The sequence below is a fragment of the Mobula hypostoma genome, chromosome 6, assembly GCF_963921235.1.
Source record: "Mobula hypostoma chromosome 6, sMobHyp1.1, whole genome shotgun sequence".
NCBI classification, from domain to species: Eukaryota; Metazoa; Chordata; class Chondrichthyes; order Myliobatiformes; family Myliobatidae; genus Mobula; species Mobula hypostoma.
In genome coordinates, this window is record NC_086102.1 from 151,715,196 (window position 1) to 151,735,913 (window position 20,718).

Sequence of the window (20,718 nt, forward strand, 5' to 3'; positions counted from 1 at the left end):
CTTGGCTATTTAGTCAATACAGGTACACTACAGTACTCCATATAGGTTTGCTAAGTATATATTATGGTGTTCGCACAACGTCCAAATCACATAACGTCCGATTTCACAGAGCGTATCATGGACGTTAAGCGATGCATACCTGTACACATCTTTTACTGTGAGCAAAAAAAAAAATGGTTTCTGGAAATTTGAAACAAAAATAGAGAATGCCAGAAGAACTCAGCACATCAGGCAGCATCAGTGGGGAGAGAGACATTCAGTGATTCAGATCAAAGTCTCTTCTTCAGAACTGGACAAGCAAGTAGACAAGCATCTTTTAAGTTGCAGGAAGGAGGGGGTGGAAAGAATAGAAGGAATCTTTAAGATAGGCTGCACTCCTAAGGTGTCATGGTAACATTTTAAATAACTGGCACTTGCAGACAAAAAAACCATACCAATTTTAATAGAAGGTTAAATCAACACAAAGACGACTTACCTGAAACTTAAATTCAACATCGAGCCCTGATGCTGTAACACACCAGGTGAAACGCTCTTCCTTGAGCTCATTGGAGCAAGGACGGGCGCTGAGGTCAGAGTAGGAATGGGACAGAAAATTCAAATCAGGAGATTAGAAGCTTAGTGTCATCCTTTTGTACAACTGTGGTCTGCGAAGCGATCACCCAACTTGCATTTTATTTTTCCAATATAGAGGTGACATCTTGAGCTCCAAATATAGTACATACTGGACTGAAAGTGCAAGTAAACTGCTTCTTCACCTGGAAGGAGTGATACATTCCTGGATCCCGGAACAAGGCAGGTATTGCGGCTATGAGCAAATTAGGAACATTGGGGGTGTTGCAGCTTCATGATCCTGTGCAGTGAGAAAGGGAGAAGATGAAAGAGTTGCACTCAGGAGTTATGGAAAGGTGCACGGTGGTGTAGGGGCAAGACTTGCTGAGAAGATATATCTGGTGGTGATATCTTGGGGGTTACAAAGGATAAACCATTGAATGTGGAGGCTGCTGGGGTGGAAGATGAAGACAAAGTATTTCCTATTTCAGCATTCTGAAGGACTGCTTCCCTCTATATCTCCCTGGTTCACGTTTCCATCTCGTCTCTCCAACCACACTCTTTCTCACAGCTGAGTACCATTAAGTTGCAACATGCAACGTGAACTAGCCTTTCCTAGTTGTGGCTGAGGAGAGAGGCTGAGAAATACTGAAAACAGAGGTAGTACAATTGACAGCCCTGTCGACCATGGTGAAGGGAAAGCTGTGGTTAAGGAAGAAGGTAGACAAATGCACCAGTGTGCAAATTCTCCTCAGAACAGTAATGATGGTGAAGAGAAACTGGGAGTGCAGAATGGTGCCCTTACAGGAAGGAATGCAAGTGTGGTTGTGGGAATCAGTGGGCTGATAATGATTATTGGTAACTGCCGTATCATCTGGGATGGAGGTAAAGATGTCAAGAAAAGGAAGAGTGTTGGACCAAGTAAATGCAAGAACTGGGTTGGACTTGTTGGCAAAAGCACTGACACTTGAGTGGAGAAAGCAGCATCAATACAATTAATTAGGTGCTGTCCTCTACTGGCAACCAAAACTTCACACTGAGACTCAGGCAGATCTTCTGCTAGAGGTGAAGTCCGGTCACATAAAATTCAGGTGAGTACCTTTCCTGTTGTAGGGAGCAGGAAGATGCTTCTATAATGTCTGCAGTCAGCTTAGTCATCCTTTTTGAACAGTGTGACAATCAAGGTGTCCCTGAGTTCAACTGGAATCCTCTCCTGGTCCCAGATCTTGACAAGGAGATTATGAATATGACTTAAAAGTTCTGTGTTACCTTCCTTGAGGATTTCTACTGGACTTCCATCGGGCCCAGTAGCCTTGTTGTTCCTCAATTCCTTGCAAGCCATCTGCACCTCTTTGATACTTGGTTTACTCGTATCTTCCTTCATAGGTCGTTGTGGGAGCTGGTTGATGACTTCAATGTCAACAGTGATGTTACAATTAAATTGCTCTTGAATGTGTTCCTTCCATCAAGAATTGATGGCATCATTGTCTTTGTCCATCTTTGGAGCGAAGGGGGTTTAAGCCACAATAGTTTGGGCATACAGTGCCTTGGTGGCAATAAAGAAACCAGAGTCAGAAAGTTGCTGTATCTCTAGGACCCTCTCAGTCCATCACTGATTCTTGAATCTCAGTGTGGCTTTCGTCCAGCCAGAGGAAAATCTGACATTTTTACAGCATGTCAATTGCAGGAGAAAGCCACAAAATCTCCCACCTTATATGACCTTTATATACCTTTTGCATTTGACTCTGTAAATCATCCTGCCCTTGGCAGGAACTGTCCAAAATCAGGTGCCCAGGGGAATACCTCAAGATCCTGCAGCTCTAACACAATGATACGAGTGCAACAGTCATCAGCAATGGCAGCTCTGAAACAGCACCTTTCAAGGTTGAGACCAGGGACCAACTCTGTTTGCTGTTTTCATTGCAACCATCCTTCACCCAACAGGCCAAGACATCCCACAGGACATTCAGATTCTCTACAGGACAGATGGGGAGCTCTTTAATCTTAACAGGTTCAAGGCAAAGAGCAAGGTGTCAACTACTTCCAGTATGGATCTCCAGTATGCAGACAACAACACCATCGTTGCTCACACTGAGGAGGATCTGCAATGCATAGTGGATGCTTTTGCCAGGGCATACAAGCTCCTGGGACTTGATCTAAATATTAAGAAAACCCAAGTCCTGCACCAGCCTTCTCCAGATCTAACTCCTAAACCTCCAACCATCCAAGTTGACAACATCCCTCTGGATAATACCCACATCTTGGCAACCTTCATTCTTCAAGAGCTAACATTGACCTTGAAATAAATTGCAGAATAGTTTTACGAGTGGAGCTTTTGTCAGGCTGAGAAAGAGGGTGTTTGAAGATCAGGATATCAAACCCAACACTAACCATCTGGTCTAGAAAGCTATAGTCCTCCCCTCCTTGCTGTATGGAGCAGAGTCATGGACAACATACAGCAGGCACATAAAATCCCTAGAAACCTACCATCAAAGATGTCTCCAAAAGACTCTGAGAGTTAGCTGGAAGATCAGGCGTACTAACTCCAGCATCCTGGAGGAAGCTAACATGAACTCCATAGTCACAATCGTGACTCAACACCAAATGCGATGCATCGGCCACATCATCCATGTGCCTGACTCCCTCCTTCCTAAACAACTCCTGTTCAGCCAACTCAAAAATGCAAAGCACACTTCTGGAGGGCAGAAAAAGTAGTTCCAGGAGAATATCAGGACCCACCTGAGGAAGTGGTATATCAACCCGAACGGATGGGAGAAATTAGCACAGGATGGGAAAAGCTGGAGAAGGACCATCTATGAGGGGACTGCACAGCTCGAAGATTATCTCCACCGTGCCGCTGAGGCTAAATGGCTTCAACATAAGGAGAGACCGGGAGAGGCCCAACCAGCTATGTCCACCACCACATCAATGACCTACAGCTGCCAACACTGTAATAGGACTTGTGGATCACAGATCGGCCTCTTCAGTCATCTCAAGACCCACAATGACCAGATCAGCCACCAGGAGAAGAATCATACTCGACTACGAGTGATTGCTGATGATGATGAATCAGAATTTAGTAACAACTGCCTATTTTAAAATTATTTTTGATACCAAGTAAAATTCCAAACAAAGATCTCAGCACCATTTCTTGTGGGATCTATTGTTTGCACTAGTAAACTACCCCTAATTCCGCATCTCAGCTTTCTATATTGAAACTAATTAACTTTCTATTCCATTATTTACCATCTGCAATCTGGCCTTAATCGTTATTGTGTCACACAAAGACCTTTTAGTATGCCATGTAAATTAAATCTCCAGCATTATCCTTGCCAACTTTCTCTGATCAAGATGGCGCTGGTGATCATTGGCAATGTTCTATATTTCTTTTGAATTACTCTCTCTACAAGTTCACTCTCATTAACCCTCTGAACAATGTACTTTTAAATCATCCTAATGAACTACAGCTCTCACATTCATCTAAAGGACTTGGCGACCAGGCAGGTATGGTGCCTTTAACAGGACAAAAGTTGATTGCCATGGCCAGAAGGGAGTCAGGAAGAGTGGACTACAAGCCAGGCTGACACACAGGGAAATGAGCCCCCCTCTACCCAGCACCTTTCTGGCAAATGTGCAGTTGCTGCAGAACAAAACTGAGGACCTGAGGGCAGGATTGCTGTATCAGAGAGAGATGAGAACCTGTTGTGTTCTATGCTTGTCTGAAACGTGGCTTTCTCCCGGCGCACCAGATACAGCGATCAGACCTGAAGGCTTCTCGATTTACGGAATGAGCAGAACTGCTGATTCGGAAAAGGCAGAAAAGAGGAGGTGTCTGTTTCATGATAAACTCTAGGTGGTTCTTCAATTTGTTGATTAAATATGCTTCTCCTTAAAATACTTACACCATAACTAATCGAAACTTAATTCTACCCTGATGAGTTAGATGGAAGTTAGCCATAATTAAGAGATATCATTTAATTTCATCAAGGAGAAAAAGAGAAGAAAGTGGAAATTCAACAGACCTTTCCAACTGTGATTATGATTCACATAAGATAGTGTTTCTCATGGTCTGGGGACATGTTTTCTTTAAAAATACCATAACTGATCACTTTTGCAAGACAGTGAAGCTGTTTCCCTTGAGAAACTGGGGAGATAAGTCATGCATTTTGTTTACATATCCTATTTTAAAAACTTGTAACTAGCAGAACCATGGAGAAAGGAGTAATAAACAAATGATTACAACAAATAAAAATAGTGATTTTGGGAATTAACTTTTCCAATCGATGTAGCATTAGCAAGTTTTGAAATCAGTACTGCACTTTGCGCATGAAATAAGGAATCCAAAACTTTTCTGCATTTAATTTATTCTGTATTTAACACACCCTGCCTATATCTTTAAGTAAATATCTTGCATTGCCTGCAACACATCAAAATTAACATTACAGATTGAAAATATCAAGCAACAATCAAAAAGATTGCTGTTAGCAAATACATTCAACACCAAAATACTTGGAAACACATGTCACGATATTCAAAAACAGTTATAGCTACAAACTGTCCCTTGGTTTAAGTACAATCAGAGGCCAATACTACCACACGTTAAGCTAAGTTCTACACTGAAATAACAGCAATGGATAGAAATACATTTTAAATGAAATACAGGTTGAGTACCTCTTATCCGAAATTAGAAAATACTTCAGAAATCTGAAATTCTTTGAGCGCTGACATGATGTCGCAAATGAAAAATTCCACAAGGAGCTGGGAAGGCTCCCAGTCAATGCACAGGACTGAGTACCACAAACACTTCTGAGAAGTGACCTCACATCCATAATGAACAGAAGTTAATGAAAAATAGAAAAACATTGAATAAAGCAAAAAATTAAATTCTTGATCGGGCATTGAAAGTGGATTAATCAATGGAGAGAGCATATGACACTTAATGGCATGCTGATCGTGAAACAAGCAAAGATCTATCACAACAAACTGAATATTGTAGGTAATTGTTTCATGCACAAAATTATTAAAATTATATAAAACTATCCCCCTTCCTGTTGTACTTGCTATGCAAAGGGCAGCTGTTTGAAATCGATGGTGGATAAGACGCCTCGTGCAGCACTGGAACCTGGTTATAGACGCGGTCTGGGGTGGTCATTCAACTCCGACAGTCTGTGAAGAATCCGGCTCCATCACGTTAGAGCGTGCTCCAACTGAGGACTGCTCACTTTGTGAGCTTCACAACAACTGTACGTGCAAATAGATTCCGTGTTTAGACTTGGGTCCCGGTCCCAAGATATCTTGTTATATAAATGCAAATATTCCAAAATCTTCCAATCCTAAATATTTCGGATAAACGGTACTCAAAACAAAATTATGCTGCAGTGCTACAATCTTTCTAAGCAAGCACAGACACAAATAAGAGCATAAAGCAAACTTTGGCAGATAAGACTCCGACACACAAATTACGCTTCAAATGCAATTACTAAAGAGATTGGTATCCTGCAGGAATGCAAATGATTCATGCAAAAATGCAACACAGGAAGGTTTTCTTAAATGTAACTAGATTGAGCAAATCGGAACTACTGTATTTCAGAAACACTCTTACACTCAAGATTCCTAGACATGGTTCTAGGGCAACTTGTTTTTAGAAGCTTTGTACATAAAAGATCATCAGCAAAAAAGTTTTTTAAAAAAGCCAAGTTACCTCAAAAATAAGAATGGAAAATGGTGTTTTAGAAAATTTCATCCAAATCAACAAAATGGGCACATTAGAGCATTAGACGAAGGGATAGCAATAAGTATCTTTTTCCATTCTTTGATTAACATTTAAAGCCCTAAGAATGCAAATGCAAAATTATAATCCACATAAGTGACAAATATTTATGTCTCTAGATAAAGGCATAAACTGTGTAGCCTTTTGTAATGTCATGCTTACAAATTGCAAAGAACAATGAACATTTTCTGATGCAAGCGACATACAGAAGCATTCACTGCAATCTCTACAAATAGCAGCTTGTGGCAGCACAAGCACAGGATAGTTTTGTATATTTTAACTGGTTTCGATGCTAAAGTATAATGTTAGTGGTCAGTCTATTTTCAATAAATTACTACAAACTATTGGACTAAGTCCAACACAAAAATAAACAAAATGTTACACTTGCTTAAAAATTCAAAGTACCACTGACAAACCATTCCCTAAATTGTCTACAACTAAAACTTCAACTAAAAGTGAACAAAAATTTGATTTAAAAACTTTCTAATTAAAGCAGGCATCCGAAGAGTTAGTAATTACCTTATTCTAAACATCAATAAAACAGGCAAAATGTTGGAAAAATTCATTTTTGAGAAAGTAGGTAGAACTTAATAAATACAGTACAATATTTTTGTCAGTCAATCATTTGCATTCCTTTGAGACATTTACTTACAAAATTTACAGTAACGTAACATGAAGTCTCTTCCGTTTAGTGGCCCTTAAGAATGTGGGGAAAAAAGTCAGCAGTGAATGAAACTGCAAACTGAACAAAAAGGAAAAATTTCAAGCAACAAATCCTAAGCAAACGCATACAGGACAACAGTGAAATAATGTTTCTGTACTCCTCATCTTCAGTGTGGCCTTTTGGAGTCATCATGCAACTAAAATTGGACAAGATGTATTAGATAAACAAAGGTCAACACTTACTGGTCAGTTCAATGATCTGCCTTTAACACATTTGGAACAATTGATTGTTCAAAGATTTGTGCAGGTAAAATTGCCTCTACTGGTAAAACATCCTCACAATATCTACTGGACACAATAATGTTCACTCACATTTTGCAGGGATATTGCCAACAAGTTATGAACCACAACAATAACTATTTCTTTATGACTTTATTCTACAACTATATATTTTCCAGTGTTTATAAGCCAGGAGATGCAATGATCTTATCACTTTCTACTATTCGTATCATTCAGGGCTTCATGGCAATTTTATATCGACTGTAAGACAACAGCTCCCTAAAAATCTTAAATTGTGCTGAGATTATCCTGCTCGCTTTTCCCAAAAACACACATAGAACTTAGTGCATTATTTCAAGTCCCAGAATCATCACTCAAAATGAGCACTGGATTATTTTCTTAATTTTGCCCAGGCATTTGTTTTTCTAAACAACATCAAAACATTTCAAATCTAAACTACTAGAGCAATTACTTGCCAAAAATACAACACTATTTTACAAGCATCACTAAAATGTCAGTTTGGTTTTGTTTAATTCAGGACAAAATTACTGTGGGACATTGAAGAACTATACCATGCTGTCTATGTTCTCCTTGGAGTGCTTTTCTTTTCCATTGTTCGAGTTTTCTGAAGGTATATATTGGTTTTGGTAATCTTGAAGGATTGTTACAATATCATGGTGGCCAAAGTGAATTGCCTCATCCACAGGTGTGTTGCCCCACCTGAAATTATATTTTTATATTATAAAACAGGTTAAGCAATACACTCCAGCAAAACCACCCAAAAGAAATCATAAATAGCATTATAATTATTATGTTAATTTTTCAGGAGAATTTGACCTCCAACAATGCCATCTTCAAAACTACTTGCTATGAATCTACTTATGAAAATAAAATAACTTTTTTTTCCTTTATCGAATTTTATATTTTGGGTTGAGCTGTTCATCCCAAAGATTGTTCTAATTATTACACACGTTGCTCTCTCAAGATTTCCTGTTAAAAAGTTTTACATACATTTAGAATATAGATTTTAAAGATGAATAATCTTAACAGGGTAACTACTTTGAATATATGATTTATAGGAGATAAATCCAGAATTAATCAAGAAATTAACACAATTATTTAAAAAAACAAGCAGGACTATCTACAGGCCAATTTTCTTTTACAGAATTTCTTTTACTGATTCTGCTAAACTGGGTGGATTAAGCAGGTTGCTTATGACGTTAAATCATTATCAACTTACCTATCTTTAGGGAATGGGTTTACTTTGCAAGCTTCTAATAAAAAGCGAACCACCTCCACATGGCCTATAAATGAAAGTAAATCTGTGAAATTCTGAATTATTAATTGACTTCCTCACCATGCTATAAATGTTATGCTATTTCTAGAAATTAAATTGTACCTTCAGCAGCTGCTACGTGCAGTGCTGTTCGTGAGTCATAATCTCTTTGCTCCATATCCATTGCAGACAAAGCAAACCTAGAGTAAAAGAAAAGTAACTGTTTAAAAATAGATCCAGTAACTTTACAAGCTGCTTTATTCTATTACATACAGATAAAATAACGTGTAACCATGGATAGGCGAACCAAGTTCGATTCCTGCCACTGACTGTAAGGAGTCTGTACGTTCTCCCCATGACTAAATGGGTTTCCTCCAGGTGCTCTGGTTTTCTCCCACAGTCCAAAAACCTACCAGTTGGTAGGTTAATTGGTCATTGTAAATTGTCCCATGATTAGGCTATGACCAAGTTGGGGATTGCTCGGCGTGGCTCGAAGGGCCAACTCCATGCTGTGTATCAATAAATAAAAAAATACAAAAATGCATGCTGTTAAAATAAACAAAATGCAAATTCCTTCCAGTGTTTCTTCTTCATATGACTTGCAACTGTGCAATTATAATTGCTTTAGGTTCTTGCATGTGAAATAGCTAATAATGATGACTTAACGTCAGAGCCCTATCAGATGGACATCCACAGACTTTTTTTTGCTAGCAGCACTGCAACTTTAAGCTGCTTTTAACCAACACCATAATATTGACTCTCCCCATTTTAGGCATATCAAGAAGGCGAGTTCAAACTGCTCAACTATTTTAACAATATTTATAAATATAACACCACTGCAAAGGAAACCCAAACTTTGAATCAGACTATTGTCCAGGTCTGTTCTTCCTGAATCGTGACTTCTATGCTAGCATTGCTAACAAAACTCTTGACCACATTTCAAGCATTTTCCACACCTCTGCCTTCACCCACTCTCCGTCATCCCCATTTTCCACCCCACTTGCATCTGCTTTCAACGGATCATTCCCCGCAATTTCTGCCACCTCCATGTAATAAAATGTACCTTCCAATTTTATTTTCAGCATTTCACTGGAATCTTTCCCTACACTACTCTCTAGATTTCTTCCATTCCAAACAACCACCCCCAAGGCACTTTCCACTGCAAACACAGGCAATGAAGTTCTTCCTCCTACCTTTTTTTCCTGGAGTGGAGAATATGCCCAACTCGATGTGCTGACACGTCTATAGCTTGTGACTCCCACATTTTATTTTACTGAGGAGCTTTCATCTATGTTCTCAATCTCCAATTTGCTCCCATTCGCTCACTGACCAGGTAGTTTTATTTACTGCTTACCCCTTTAGTGACATTCTTTCACACCAGCCCCCCAAACCCTCGCGGCAGTTTAACAAATTTCTATTTGTCTCCCTCCAATTTTAAATGAACGGTCTTTGACCTCAAACGTTAAATCTACTTGTCTTCCCATGCAAGGCCCGATTAGCTGAGTATTTTCAGCAATTTATGTTTTTATTTTGTTAACAAAAGTCTGAGGTTTGGCAAGGCAGCACAGCTGAGGAGTCAGTTAGAACACGCAATGGTTTTTTTTTTAAAAGAAATACAGCAATTAACTTTTAAAACAAAAAACAAATTACAATAATGAAATAAGATAGAGATGCAGGATCAAGTGATGTGTTGCAGCTGAATGACATGGGAACTGATGGACCCCATTGTTGCTCTTGGTAACCACATCTGCAGCAAGCGTGGGCTGCTTAAGGAGCTTGGGCTTAAAGTTAATGACCAGCATGATGTTGAGCTTCAAACACTGCGGTGCATCAGGAAACAATACCTGGACACTGTTTCAGGAGACAGTCCTTTGGTGTGTGGTCAGGGGTAAGATGGTGTGACTGTTAGTGAGCCAGGTAGGGAGATCCAAGAGGTAGTGTTGGAGGAGCCTCAGCCCTTGAGCTTGTCGAACAGTTCTGAGATTGATACTCTCTGTGAGGATGAGAGTGGGGGCTGTAGGAAGGACGAGCAACCGAACTCTGGTACTGTGCTTTAGGAAACCACTCAAGTGGGGGGATGGGGGGTGGGAAAGTGAATGAAATGCAGTTGTAACTGGGGATATTATAATCGGGGAACAGACACAATTCTCTGTTGCAAGGATTGAGAGCCCCAGAGGCTGCGTTGTCTGACTGGTATCCAGTTTCGGGATATCTTGGAGTGGGAGAAGTAGTTACCATGGTCCATGTGGGTGTTAACAATGTGGGAGGAACATGGAACGAGGTTCTGCTGAGGGAATTTGAGCAGCTAGGGACTAATTTAAAATACAGAACCAAAAAGGTAACAATCTCTGGGTTGTTAGCTGAGCCGTGTGCAAATTGGCATAGAGTAAATAAGATAGGAGAGCTAAATGCAAGGCTCAGAAATTCGTGGGACATTGAGACCAGTAATGGGGAAGGAAGGAGCTGTCCCAATGGGATAGGTTCTACCTGAACCATGTTGGGACCATGGTCCTGATAAATCAGCCCAAAAACACACCACGAAAATGTAGACAGGCTCCGACAGTAGCAAATCCACCGGTGGAAGAAAAAGCAGTAGTAAAACAAGTGAAAGAGGTAGTTTCATGAACAATCTGGAGGATGTCACCATCGGTCACGTTGTTTGCTGGTGCTATCTTCTTCCAATTTTGTCAGTCTTCACTGTGAAAGAGTGGCGCGTGGCCAAGTGGTTAGGGCGTTGGGCTCACGACCTGAAGGTTATGGGTTCAAGTCTCGGCCAAGGCAGTGTGTTGTGTCCTTTGAGCAAGGCACTTAACCACACACTGCTCCAGTCTACCCAGCTGAAAATGGGTACCGGCAAATGGGGGGGGTTAACCTCGTGATAGACTGGCGACCTATCTGGGGTTGGGGGGGGGGGTGGTCTTGTACTCTCAGTTGCTTCAAGCTACAGAAACTGGCATAAGCACCGGCTTGATGACAAAGGCGCGGGACAGACTTTGACTCACTGTGAAAGACACCAGCAGCATGCCTCAAATTCAAAAGGGTCGGGGGGCAGAAGTTAGTGTAGTCGCTATTACCAAAGAGAGGGTGGCTGTGAAGCTGAAAACTCGGAAGGCAGATACATTAAGTCACTTGGACCAGATGGACTACACCTCAGGGTTCTGAAAAAGATAACTGAAAGATAGTGGAGGCATTAGTAGTGATTTTTCAGGAATCACTGCATTCTGGAAAGGTTCTGAAGATCAGGAAAACTGCAAATGTCAAAAGCCAGGGAATTATAGGCTTCACTGTTTGGGAAGATGTTAGAGTCCATTATTAAGGACAAGATTTATGGGTACTTAGAGGCACATGATAAAATAGGCCAAAGTCAACATGGTTTCCTTAAGGGTAAATCTAGCCTGACAAATCAGTCAGAATTATTTGAGGAAATAACCGGTAGGGTAGGCAAAGGAGAGTTGTGGATGTTGTTTACTTGGATTTTAAGAAGGCCTTTGACAAGTTGCCAGACATGAGGCTGTTATAAGGGATAAGAGCCCATGATATTATAGGGAAGGTACTAGCATAGACAGAAGGCAAAGAGTGGGAATAAAGTGGGCTTTTTCTGGTTGGTTGCCAGATGACCAGTGGTGTTCTGCAGCCCGAATTGGATCCACTACATTTCACACTATATACTAATGATCCAAATGATGGGTTTGATGGATTTGTGGCCAAGTTTGCAGATGATACAAAGATAGGAGGAGGGGCGGCAATGGAGTCTGCAAAAGGACTTGGAAAGGTAACTGGAAACCAATGCAGATAAGTTTATGGTCATACACTTCAGTAGAAGCAATAAAAGCGCAGACTGTTTTTCTAAATGGGGAACAAATTCAGAAATCAGAGGTGCAAAGGGATTTGGGAGTCCCTGTGCAGGGTTCCCCAAAGGTTAACTTTCTGGCTAAGTCTGTAGTAAGGAAGCCAAATGCAATGTTAGCATTCATTTTGAAAGGACATTAATATTAAAGCAAAAATGTAATGCTGAGGCTTTGTACGGCATTGGTCAGACCGCACTTAGAGTAGGTACAGTCGACGTTTCAGGCCGAGACCCTTCGTCAGGACATGACGAAGGGTCTCGGCCTGAAACGTCGACTGTGGCCTGATGAAGGGTCTCGGCCTGAAACGTCGACTGTACCTCTTCCTAGAGATGCTGCCTGGCCTGCTGCGTTCACCAGCAACTTTGATGTGTGTTGCTTGAATTTCCAGCATCTGCAGAATTCCTGTTGTTTCTACACTTGGAGTATTGTGTGCAGTTTGGGCCTCTTATCTAAGAAAAGATGTGCTGGCATTGGAGAGGGTACAGAAGAGATACAGGTGAGTGATCCTGGAAATGAAAGGGTTAATGCATAAGGAGCGTTTGACGCACTATGCCTGTACTCTCTGGAGTTTAGAAGAGGGACGGGGATCTCAATGAAACCTAATGAATATTGAAAGACCTAGATAGAGTGGATATGGAGAGGTTCTTTCCTACAGTGGGGGAGTCAAGGACTAGAGAGCACAGTCCCAGAATAGAAGGACGGCCCCTTAGAACAGAGATCAGGAGGAATTTCTTTAGCCCGAGGATGGTGAATCTGTGGAATTCCTCGCCACAGCAGCTGTGGAGGCCTAGTTATTTAGGTATATTTAAAGCAGAAGCTGATAGGTTCTTGATTAGTAAGAGTGTCAAAGGTTATGGTGAGAAGGCAGAAGAATGCTTGGGTGGGATAATAAATCAGCCATGTTGGAATGGCGGAGCATTCTCAATAGGTTGATGGGCCTAATTTGCACCAATGTCTTATAAATGGCGAAGGCACTCACATCAGAAATAGATTTATCTAGGATTAATCAGTTAAGAGTCATAGAAAAGTAGAACACAGAAACAGACCCTTCAGCCCATCTAGTTCATGCCAAAACTATTTAAACTGCCTACTCCCATTGACCTGCCCTCCATTCCCCTATCATTCATGTACCTATCCAAACTTCTCTACAATGTTGAAATCAAGCTTGTATGCACCACTTGTGCTGACAGCTCGCTCCATACGCTCACGCCTCTCTGAGTGAAGAAGTTTCCCCTCATGCTCTCCTTAAATTTTTCACTTTTCAAACTTAACCCATGATGTCTGTTTGTAGTCCCACCCAACTTCAATGGAAAAAGCCAACTTGCATTTACCCTATCTATACCCCTCTTAATTTTGTCTATCTCTACAAATCTCTGCTCAGTCTTCTACATTCCAAAGAATAAAGTCTCATTTCCTTGTAACTCAGGTCCTTCAGACCCTGCAACGTTATTGTAAATTATCTTTGTACTCTGCCAATCTTATTTACATTTTCCCTGTAGATGGGTGACCACAACTGCACACAATATTCCAAATTAGGCCTCACCAGCATCTTATACAACTTCAACATAACATCCTGTTTCCTGCACTCAGTACACTTATTTATGAAGGCCAATGTGCCAAAAGCTTTCCTTATGACCCTATCTACCTGTGACACCACTTGCCATGAATTATGGGCCTGTATTCCCAGATCCCTTTGCTTTATCACACTCCCCAGTTCTCTGCTATTCACTGTGCAAGACCTACCCTGGTTGGTCCTACCAAAGTGTAACACCTCACACTTGTCTGCATTAAATTCCATCTGCCATTTTTCAGCCCATTTTTCCAGCTGATCCAGATCCCTCCACAAGCCATGATAGCCTTCTTTACTGTCCACTACACCGCCAATCTTTGTGTCATCCACAGATCTGCTGATCCTGTTAACCACAATATCATCCAGATCGTTGATAAAGATCTCTGAGGCACTCCACCAGTAACAGGCCTCCAGTCAGAGACGCAACCATCTACTACCACTCTCTAGCTTCTCCCACAAAGTCAATGTCTAATCCAGTTTACTACTTCAACTTGAGTGCCTACCAACTGAACCTTTTAGACCAGCCTCCCATGCGGGACCTTTCAAAGTGCTTTGCTAAAGGCCATGTAGACAACATCCACTGCCTTGCCTTCATCCACTTTCCTGGTAACTTCCTCAAAAAACTCTAAAAGATTGGTTAGTCACGACCTACAATGCTGCCTATCCCTAATCATTCCATGCCTGTCCAAATACTTTTATATCCGGTCCCTTAGAATACCTTCCAAAAGCCTTCCCACTGCTGATGCCAATTCCTTCAAGAAAAAAAAATAAACTTTGTAGTGACAACTACAAAATATATTTTCCTGATGAGTTCATGCAATTTACTTCCTTGGTGGTTGCAAGACAAATAAGTTTAAAAGAAAACCAAAGTGGTCCCCAAAATACTTGTTTTTATATTATACACTATCTCTAAGGAGAACTGTTATCGTGTTATTGTGAGCATCAGCACCTTTTGTACATTCTGCACATACAGTATGATTAATGGATGTAGAAATGTATTTGCCGAAACCATTATTTGCTGCTGCATAAGCATTGTCATTTTACTTTTTATGTAAACTGAATACTCCAATAAATCAATGACTGTCAAGTAATAGATATTGCCGGGGAGAAAAAGCCTTGCAGATGGCAAAGTTTAAAATGGCTTAGGATATCAAATGTTCATTAAACCCAAAATGTATTTGCTTAAGTTGTTTAGGAAAACCTTTCACAAAGCAAAACCTGCCACAACACTATGCTATTTAAAACCAGCAATTATTATAGTGGCATTACTATCTATTTCAATTCCAATGAAATCTCTTAAAATCATCTGATCACTTAATGCAGTTCCAGTTCATCCGCTTAGAGGCAAAGTCTGGGGTCATAAAACGACATTACTTTTGAGTAACAAACTTTAATGTGGCTGGATTGATAACAACAATAAGCAAAGTACAACTCCTTTGAATTCCCTTATTCCGCAATAACTATATACCTCTCCCATAACCCTTGGCAAAAAGTTCTGGAACTTTTGACTGCATCCGGCACACCAAACCCGAGTGTTTTCAGTAAAAGTGTTTGCAAATAAGAATCCATGTACCAAACTCAATTAGCTGAACATAAACCCAACTATGACCTGATGAAACCCTTGAAGAAATCTTACCTTCTGAGTGCAGACACATCCCCAGTATAGGCAGCAAAGAGAAGATTGATCACAGACTTCACCTAAAAGGGGTTTAGCAAAACAAAAATCCATTGTCAATTTCTTGTGGGATTTATAGTTTCTCCCATAAGTATGAAATAGTGAAGGCAATAAAGTTATTAAAATCCCAAACAGGCTCTTCCATACATTTTAACACCAGGATCTAACAAAATAAGAAACTGCAAAAGGTCATTCAGACTCCTCAAAAACAAAGCCATTTATTGCTCTAAATTCTTTTTTCCATCCTTTCCAAATGTATCTAAATTTAAAACACTGGTTTGTAATACACACTTCTTCTACATCTCTAAACTTATATCAAACTCAATGATATTCTAGCTAATGGAAATAATGCTTTCCTGTTAACTCACTTATTCCTCACAAACCCTGAATAACTGTTAGAAATTATTTGTCTGTTATTTGAAGTTTTGTGCTTCAGTACGTAAAGGCTTAAATTTTGCAAGAAAACCATGTTTTTGTCCAAGCTTACCTGATCTTCATATTTGGGCATCCTCCAACAATTCTAACACTTGGGAGAATCATTCACAATTTTTCTGAAAGCTTTTGTAATATTTGCCCGTGACCATTTCCGCTGCCCCTTACGCAAACAACGAGGAAATCTGCAGATGCTGGAATTTCAAGCAACACACATAAAAGTTGCTGGTGAACACAGCAGGCCAGGCAGCATCTCTAGGAAGAGGTACAGTCGACATTTCAGTCTGAGACCCTTTGTCAGGACAAAGGGACTTGGCCCGAAACGTCAACTGTACCTCTTCCTAGAGACGCTGCCTGGCCTGCTGTGTTCACCAGCAACTTTTATGTGTCTGCTACCCTTTACTCTTACTGCTAGTCTTTGCTTCCTAATATTTTATGGCAAATATATCAAACTTGAGTATATACCTGTAATCTGTTTTTTATAATGACTCATGACTTCATGTAGATGTCTCCCACGTTCCAGCTTGTCATTTTGTTATACTGATTTATTTATACTTATACTTTATACTTTATTGTCGCCAAACAATTGGTACTAGAACGTACAATCATCACAGCGATATTTGATTCTGCGCTTCACACTCCCTGGATTACAAATATTAAATATTAAAAATGGTTAAAATTAGTAAATATTAAAAATTTAAATTATAAATCATAAATAGAAAATAGCAAAATGGGAAATAAGGTAGTGCAAAAAAACCGAGAGGCAGGTCCGGATATTTGGAGGGTACGGCCCAGAACCAGGTCAGGATCCGTTCAGCAGTCTTATCACAGGTGGAAAGAAGCTGTTCCCAAATCTGGCCGTACGAGTCTTCAAGCTCCTGAACCTTTTCCCAGAGGGAAGAGGGACGAAAAGCGCATTGGCTGGGTTGGTCATGTCCTTGATTATCCTGGCAGCACTGCTCCGACAGCGTGCGGTATAACGTGAGTCTACGGATGGAAGATTGGTTTGTGTGATGTGCTGCGCCATGTTCACAATCTTCTGCAGCTTCTTTCGGTCTTGGACAGGACAACTTCCATACCAGGTTGTGATGCACCCTAGAAGAATGCTTTCTACGGTGCACCTATAAAAATTAGTGAGGGTTTTAGGAGACAGGCCAAATTTCTTTAGTTTTCTCAGGACGTAAGGCGCTGGTGGGCCTTCTTGGCAGTGAACTCTGTTTGGTTGGACCAAGTCAGGTTGGTGCGTAGTTTTACTCCTTCCATCTTCTACATGATTGGCCACCATTGTGTTTACTATTTAATACAATAAAACTAAGCCACATGAAGCAAAGACTCTGCTCATTTGTAGAAATTCTATATAAACATCCTAACATCTCATGTTCTGGTAGCTGGGTTGCAAATCCTCTTCAAACCCTTGCCCAATTAAAATGAGCCTTTTTTTCATTGATACACATTGTCAACTGGGGCTCACACTCTGCACCCCACTTCCCATTCTTAATCTCCAGCTACAAAAAAACAATGGTTCTTTAAGACACTTCTGTACAAATTTCGGCAAGTCAGAACTATCCAACCAGCTTGTGTAACTTCAAAATGGAGAATTTGACAATTTCAGGCAATGAATGTCCCCCTGGCCTAGGAGAGAGCAAAATCTTTTCTAACCAGATAGATGAATTGTTGAGAGTCTGACCAGTAATCCCTAGCCTTGTAGTGCATTTTTCATCATATGGACACCATACTGTTGCCTTAAACAACACTTTCACATTCATCTTCACCAGATGCCCTGCATCAACCTGGTTGTGGGTGCCTGGTTCTTTAGTTTGCTGCCCTTCTTGTTTGTTCTTTGAGAAGTTAAACAAAGGTAACTTTTTTTAAAATAAGCAATGCTTTCAATGTGGGAGAAAGGAAATGGAGAGAGGAGTGAGAAACCAGCATATCAAGCAACTGTAATTTTAGAACTGGCTCAGAAATGCACCACTTGCAACAGTACAAATATCTAACTAGTACATGCCTTGGGAGTGCTATTTTACAATTAGTTTTTTTTCCATGCAGTCAGTTTGTGAAGCCAATGCCAGTAAGTTCTAATCAGTCAGTTTGTTGTTGGGCAACGCACCCAACACCCCCTCCACCCACCCACAACAATGTGATAAAGAAATTATTCTTCCAAATTATTTAAATCATTAAGGCTCAGCTAATGTTTCACCTATATCTCATTATTTACAATACATATCCAAACGTCTGAAAAATGCTTTGCCATGGGACCTTGGCCATCTCCATCACTCTCCACTTTGTACTGAAACACCTGAAGCATAAGGTGTTATGCCAGAATGCTTTTTTTTTTATCAACTACAACACCATACTCTCCAACAAGTTGGCCATTAAACTACACAATCTGGGTGGGAAACAAAACATCAATTTTCATTTGGATTCTTACCAATCGCACCCAATCAGACTAGGCAAGTGCACGTCAACCTCCCTGACCATGAACTGTGATGCACCGCAGGGATGTGTACTAGGCCCACTCCTTTATACTCTTTTCATCCATGACTGTGCTCCTGCCTATAGTACAACTCCAACATCAAGTTTGCAGAGGACACCACAGTGATTGGGTTTATTACAAATAACAACAAAACAAGAGACAAAGTTCACAAGTTGCCCGAATGGTGCAAAAATAAGCTTTCACTTAACATAAAAAAAGAGATGATCATCAATTTCAGGAAATCGAGAAGGTAAGGACAAGCTCCACTATTCATAAATGATTAATCAGTGGGAAGAGTTTCCAACTTTAAGTACTTGGGAGTGTTCATCACAAAAGAGCTCTCTTAGACCACCAACATAGTAAGGAAGGCTCAGCAACACCTATACTATCTCAGGAGTTTAAAAGAGAGCTGCTGGTATACCTTTTTCAATAAGTAATTGAGAGCATACTGACCCACTACATGACGGTATAGTACACCAGCTGCAAAAAGATCAATGAAAAGGCACTTCAACGAGTCATCAGGACCGCACAGAACATCATTAGAACATAACTACAACTCATGATGTCTACGGCGGGTTCACAAAATTGTGATGGACTCATCCCACCCCAGTAATCACCTGTTCAATCTCCTACCATCCAGCAGGAGGACAGAGACATCCAGAATGAAAAACAGCTTTATTCCCAGTGCTGTCATACAACTGAACAATGCCCCTCCCCATCCACCCATAGTCCATAGGCACTATGGACAAACTCTAAGTGTAATATATGGGTGTAATTCTTGAAACTATTTGAAATTTAATCATTTTATTTTATGACATGGACACATGCAACACTTGAATGGCACAGTCACTGTTTCTTTTAAAATTAGATTTGTTTGTTTTTAATTCAGTAGATGTCATTCTAACTCCGACTTTATTTTAAATTTAGTCATTGTGTTTTTAGTAACTGAATTGTCAGTAGGCTGTTTTGCAGTCAATGTAGGAGCACTGCAATCTTGTTGACCTCAGCAATGACAATAAAGCTCTAAATGTGAATGGACTGAAAGTGGGCAGGGCAAGATAGATAAAAAAAGTTAAGGTATTTTTAATGTTATGTTAATTCAAATTCAAAATTATTCACATAAAATTCAAATTTTATGTGAATAATAGTTCAATATTGCCTAAGATTTAAATCCATTTTATTTAAATCATTTGCAATTAATTTGTAAAAGTAAATGTCCTCTTATATTTAATTTCCAAGACCTGAATAACAGATGCCGTTTTTAAAATGAATGAAGGTTGTGATATTTAATTTAATAACTATTAATTCCAAATTACATGCCAAAAATAATGCCAAAGCCACAGTTTAAAAAGAACAATTTCCAATTCATCACTCAGGGACATTTACAAGCAGAAAACTTTCAAAGTGTCTTTTCCCTAAGTGCTACAAAGGTCCCTCAGCCATCTGTTTCACCAGCACGTCAAGTGCAATAAACAAGCCATTCAATAAGAATCAGTTTGACTGTCAGATTATTCAGCAGAAGAAAAAAGCTTTTGTTTTCCTTTGCTAAGTATTTTCACTGATACTTCAACTCATCTGACCTGGAAAATCAAAGAAAGATATGGAAGTTGTGTAAGCAAAAGAAGTAAATGTAGTAATTGCCTATATGTAGGCAGACAAAACTGATTCAATTTAATTATACCCACTCAAAAATTTGCAAAGTCTATCTATCCAATGCTATTATTATGACCTTTATTTTTGAATACATTATAATTTTCTCTTATCAATGTAAATATTTGTGCTTTTCTGAGCTTCTGAAAAGAATCACAGCACAAAATCAAATCCTCCTGGTCCAACTAAAGCAGCTACTTTAGTTATGAAATTAGTATTATTCAGACCTGTTTCAAACACTAAAAAGCACCAGTCTGTGGGGAAGGCATCAATAACATAAATCAGTTCATTATGATAGTTTTGTCAAAAGAATGGCACTTACTTTAACCAGGCAGCCACAAATGGCACAAAGAGCTTTACATTTAACAGTGGTGCTAGAAAGTCTGTGAACCCTGCAAAATTTTCTCTATTTCTGCATAAATATGACCAGATCTTCATGCGCCCTAAAACTAGATAAAGAACCCAATTAAGTAAACACAAAAAAAATTATAATTGTTCATTTATTTATTGAGAAAAATGATCCAATACTA

At 39.8% G+C, this 20,718-nt stretch overlaps 1 protein-coding gene across 3 annotated transcripts in view; it reads right to left on the bottom strand.

Annotated features, from left to right (window-relative positions):
* Nucleotides 1–4,904: 4,904 nt before the first annotated feature.
* The window catches only part of glsb (glutaminase b), a 91,677-nt gene continuing 75,863 nt past the window's right edge, over nucleotides 4,905–20,718 (bottom strand). The window contains exons 15-19 of one of the 3 annotated variants that reach the window (XM_063051977.1): nucleotides 15,592–15,653; nucleotides 8,661–8,737; nucleotides 8,502–8,565; nucleotides 7,834–7,981; nucleotides 4,905–7,016 (exon numbers count right to left, since the gene is read on the bottom strand). In XM_063051977.1, coding sequence (XP_062908047.1) covers nucleotides 7,008–7,016; nucleotides 7,834–7,981; nucleotides 8,502–8,565; nucleotides 8,661–8,737; nucleotides 15,592–15,653 — 360 coding nt within the window. In that variant the 3' untranslated portion in view covers nucleotides 4,905–7,007. Of the gene's footprint in view, nucleotides 7,982–8,501; nucleotides 8,566–8,660; nucleotides 8,738–15,591; nucleotides 15,654–20,718 lie in introns of all 3 variants that reach the window. The other 2 variants (XM_063051976.1, XM_063051978.1) reach the window with 2 other exon arrangements.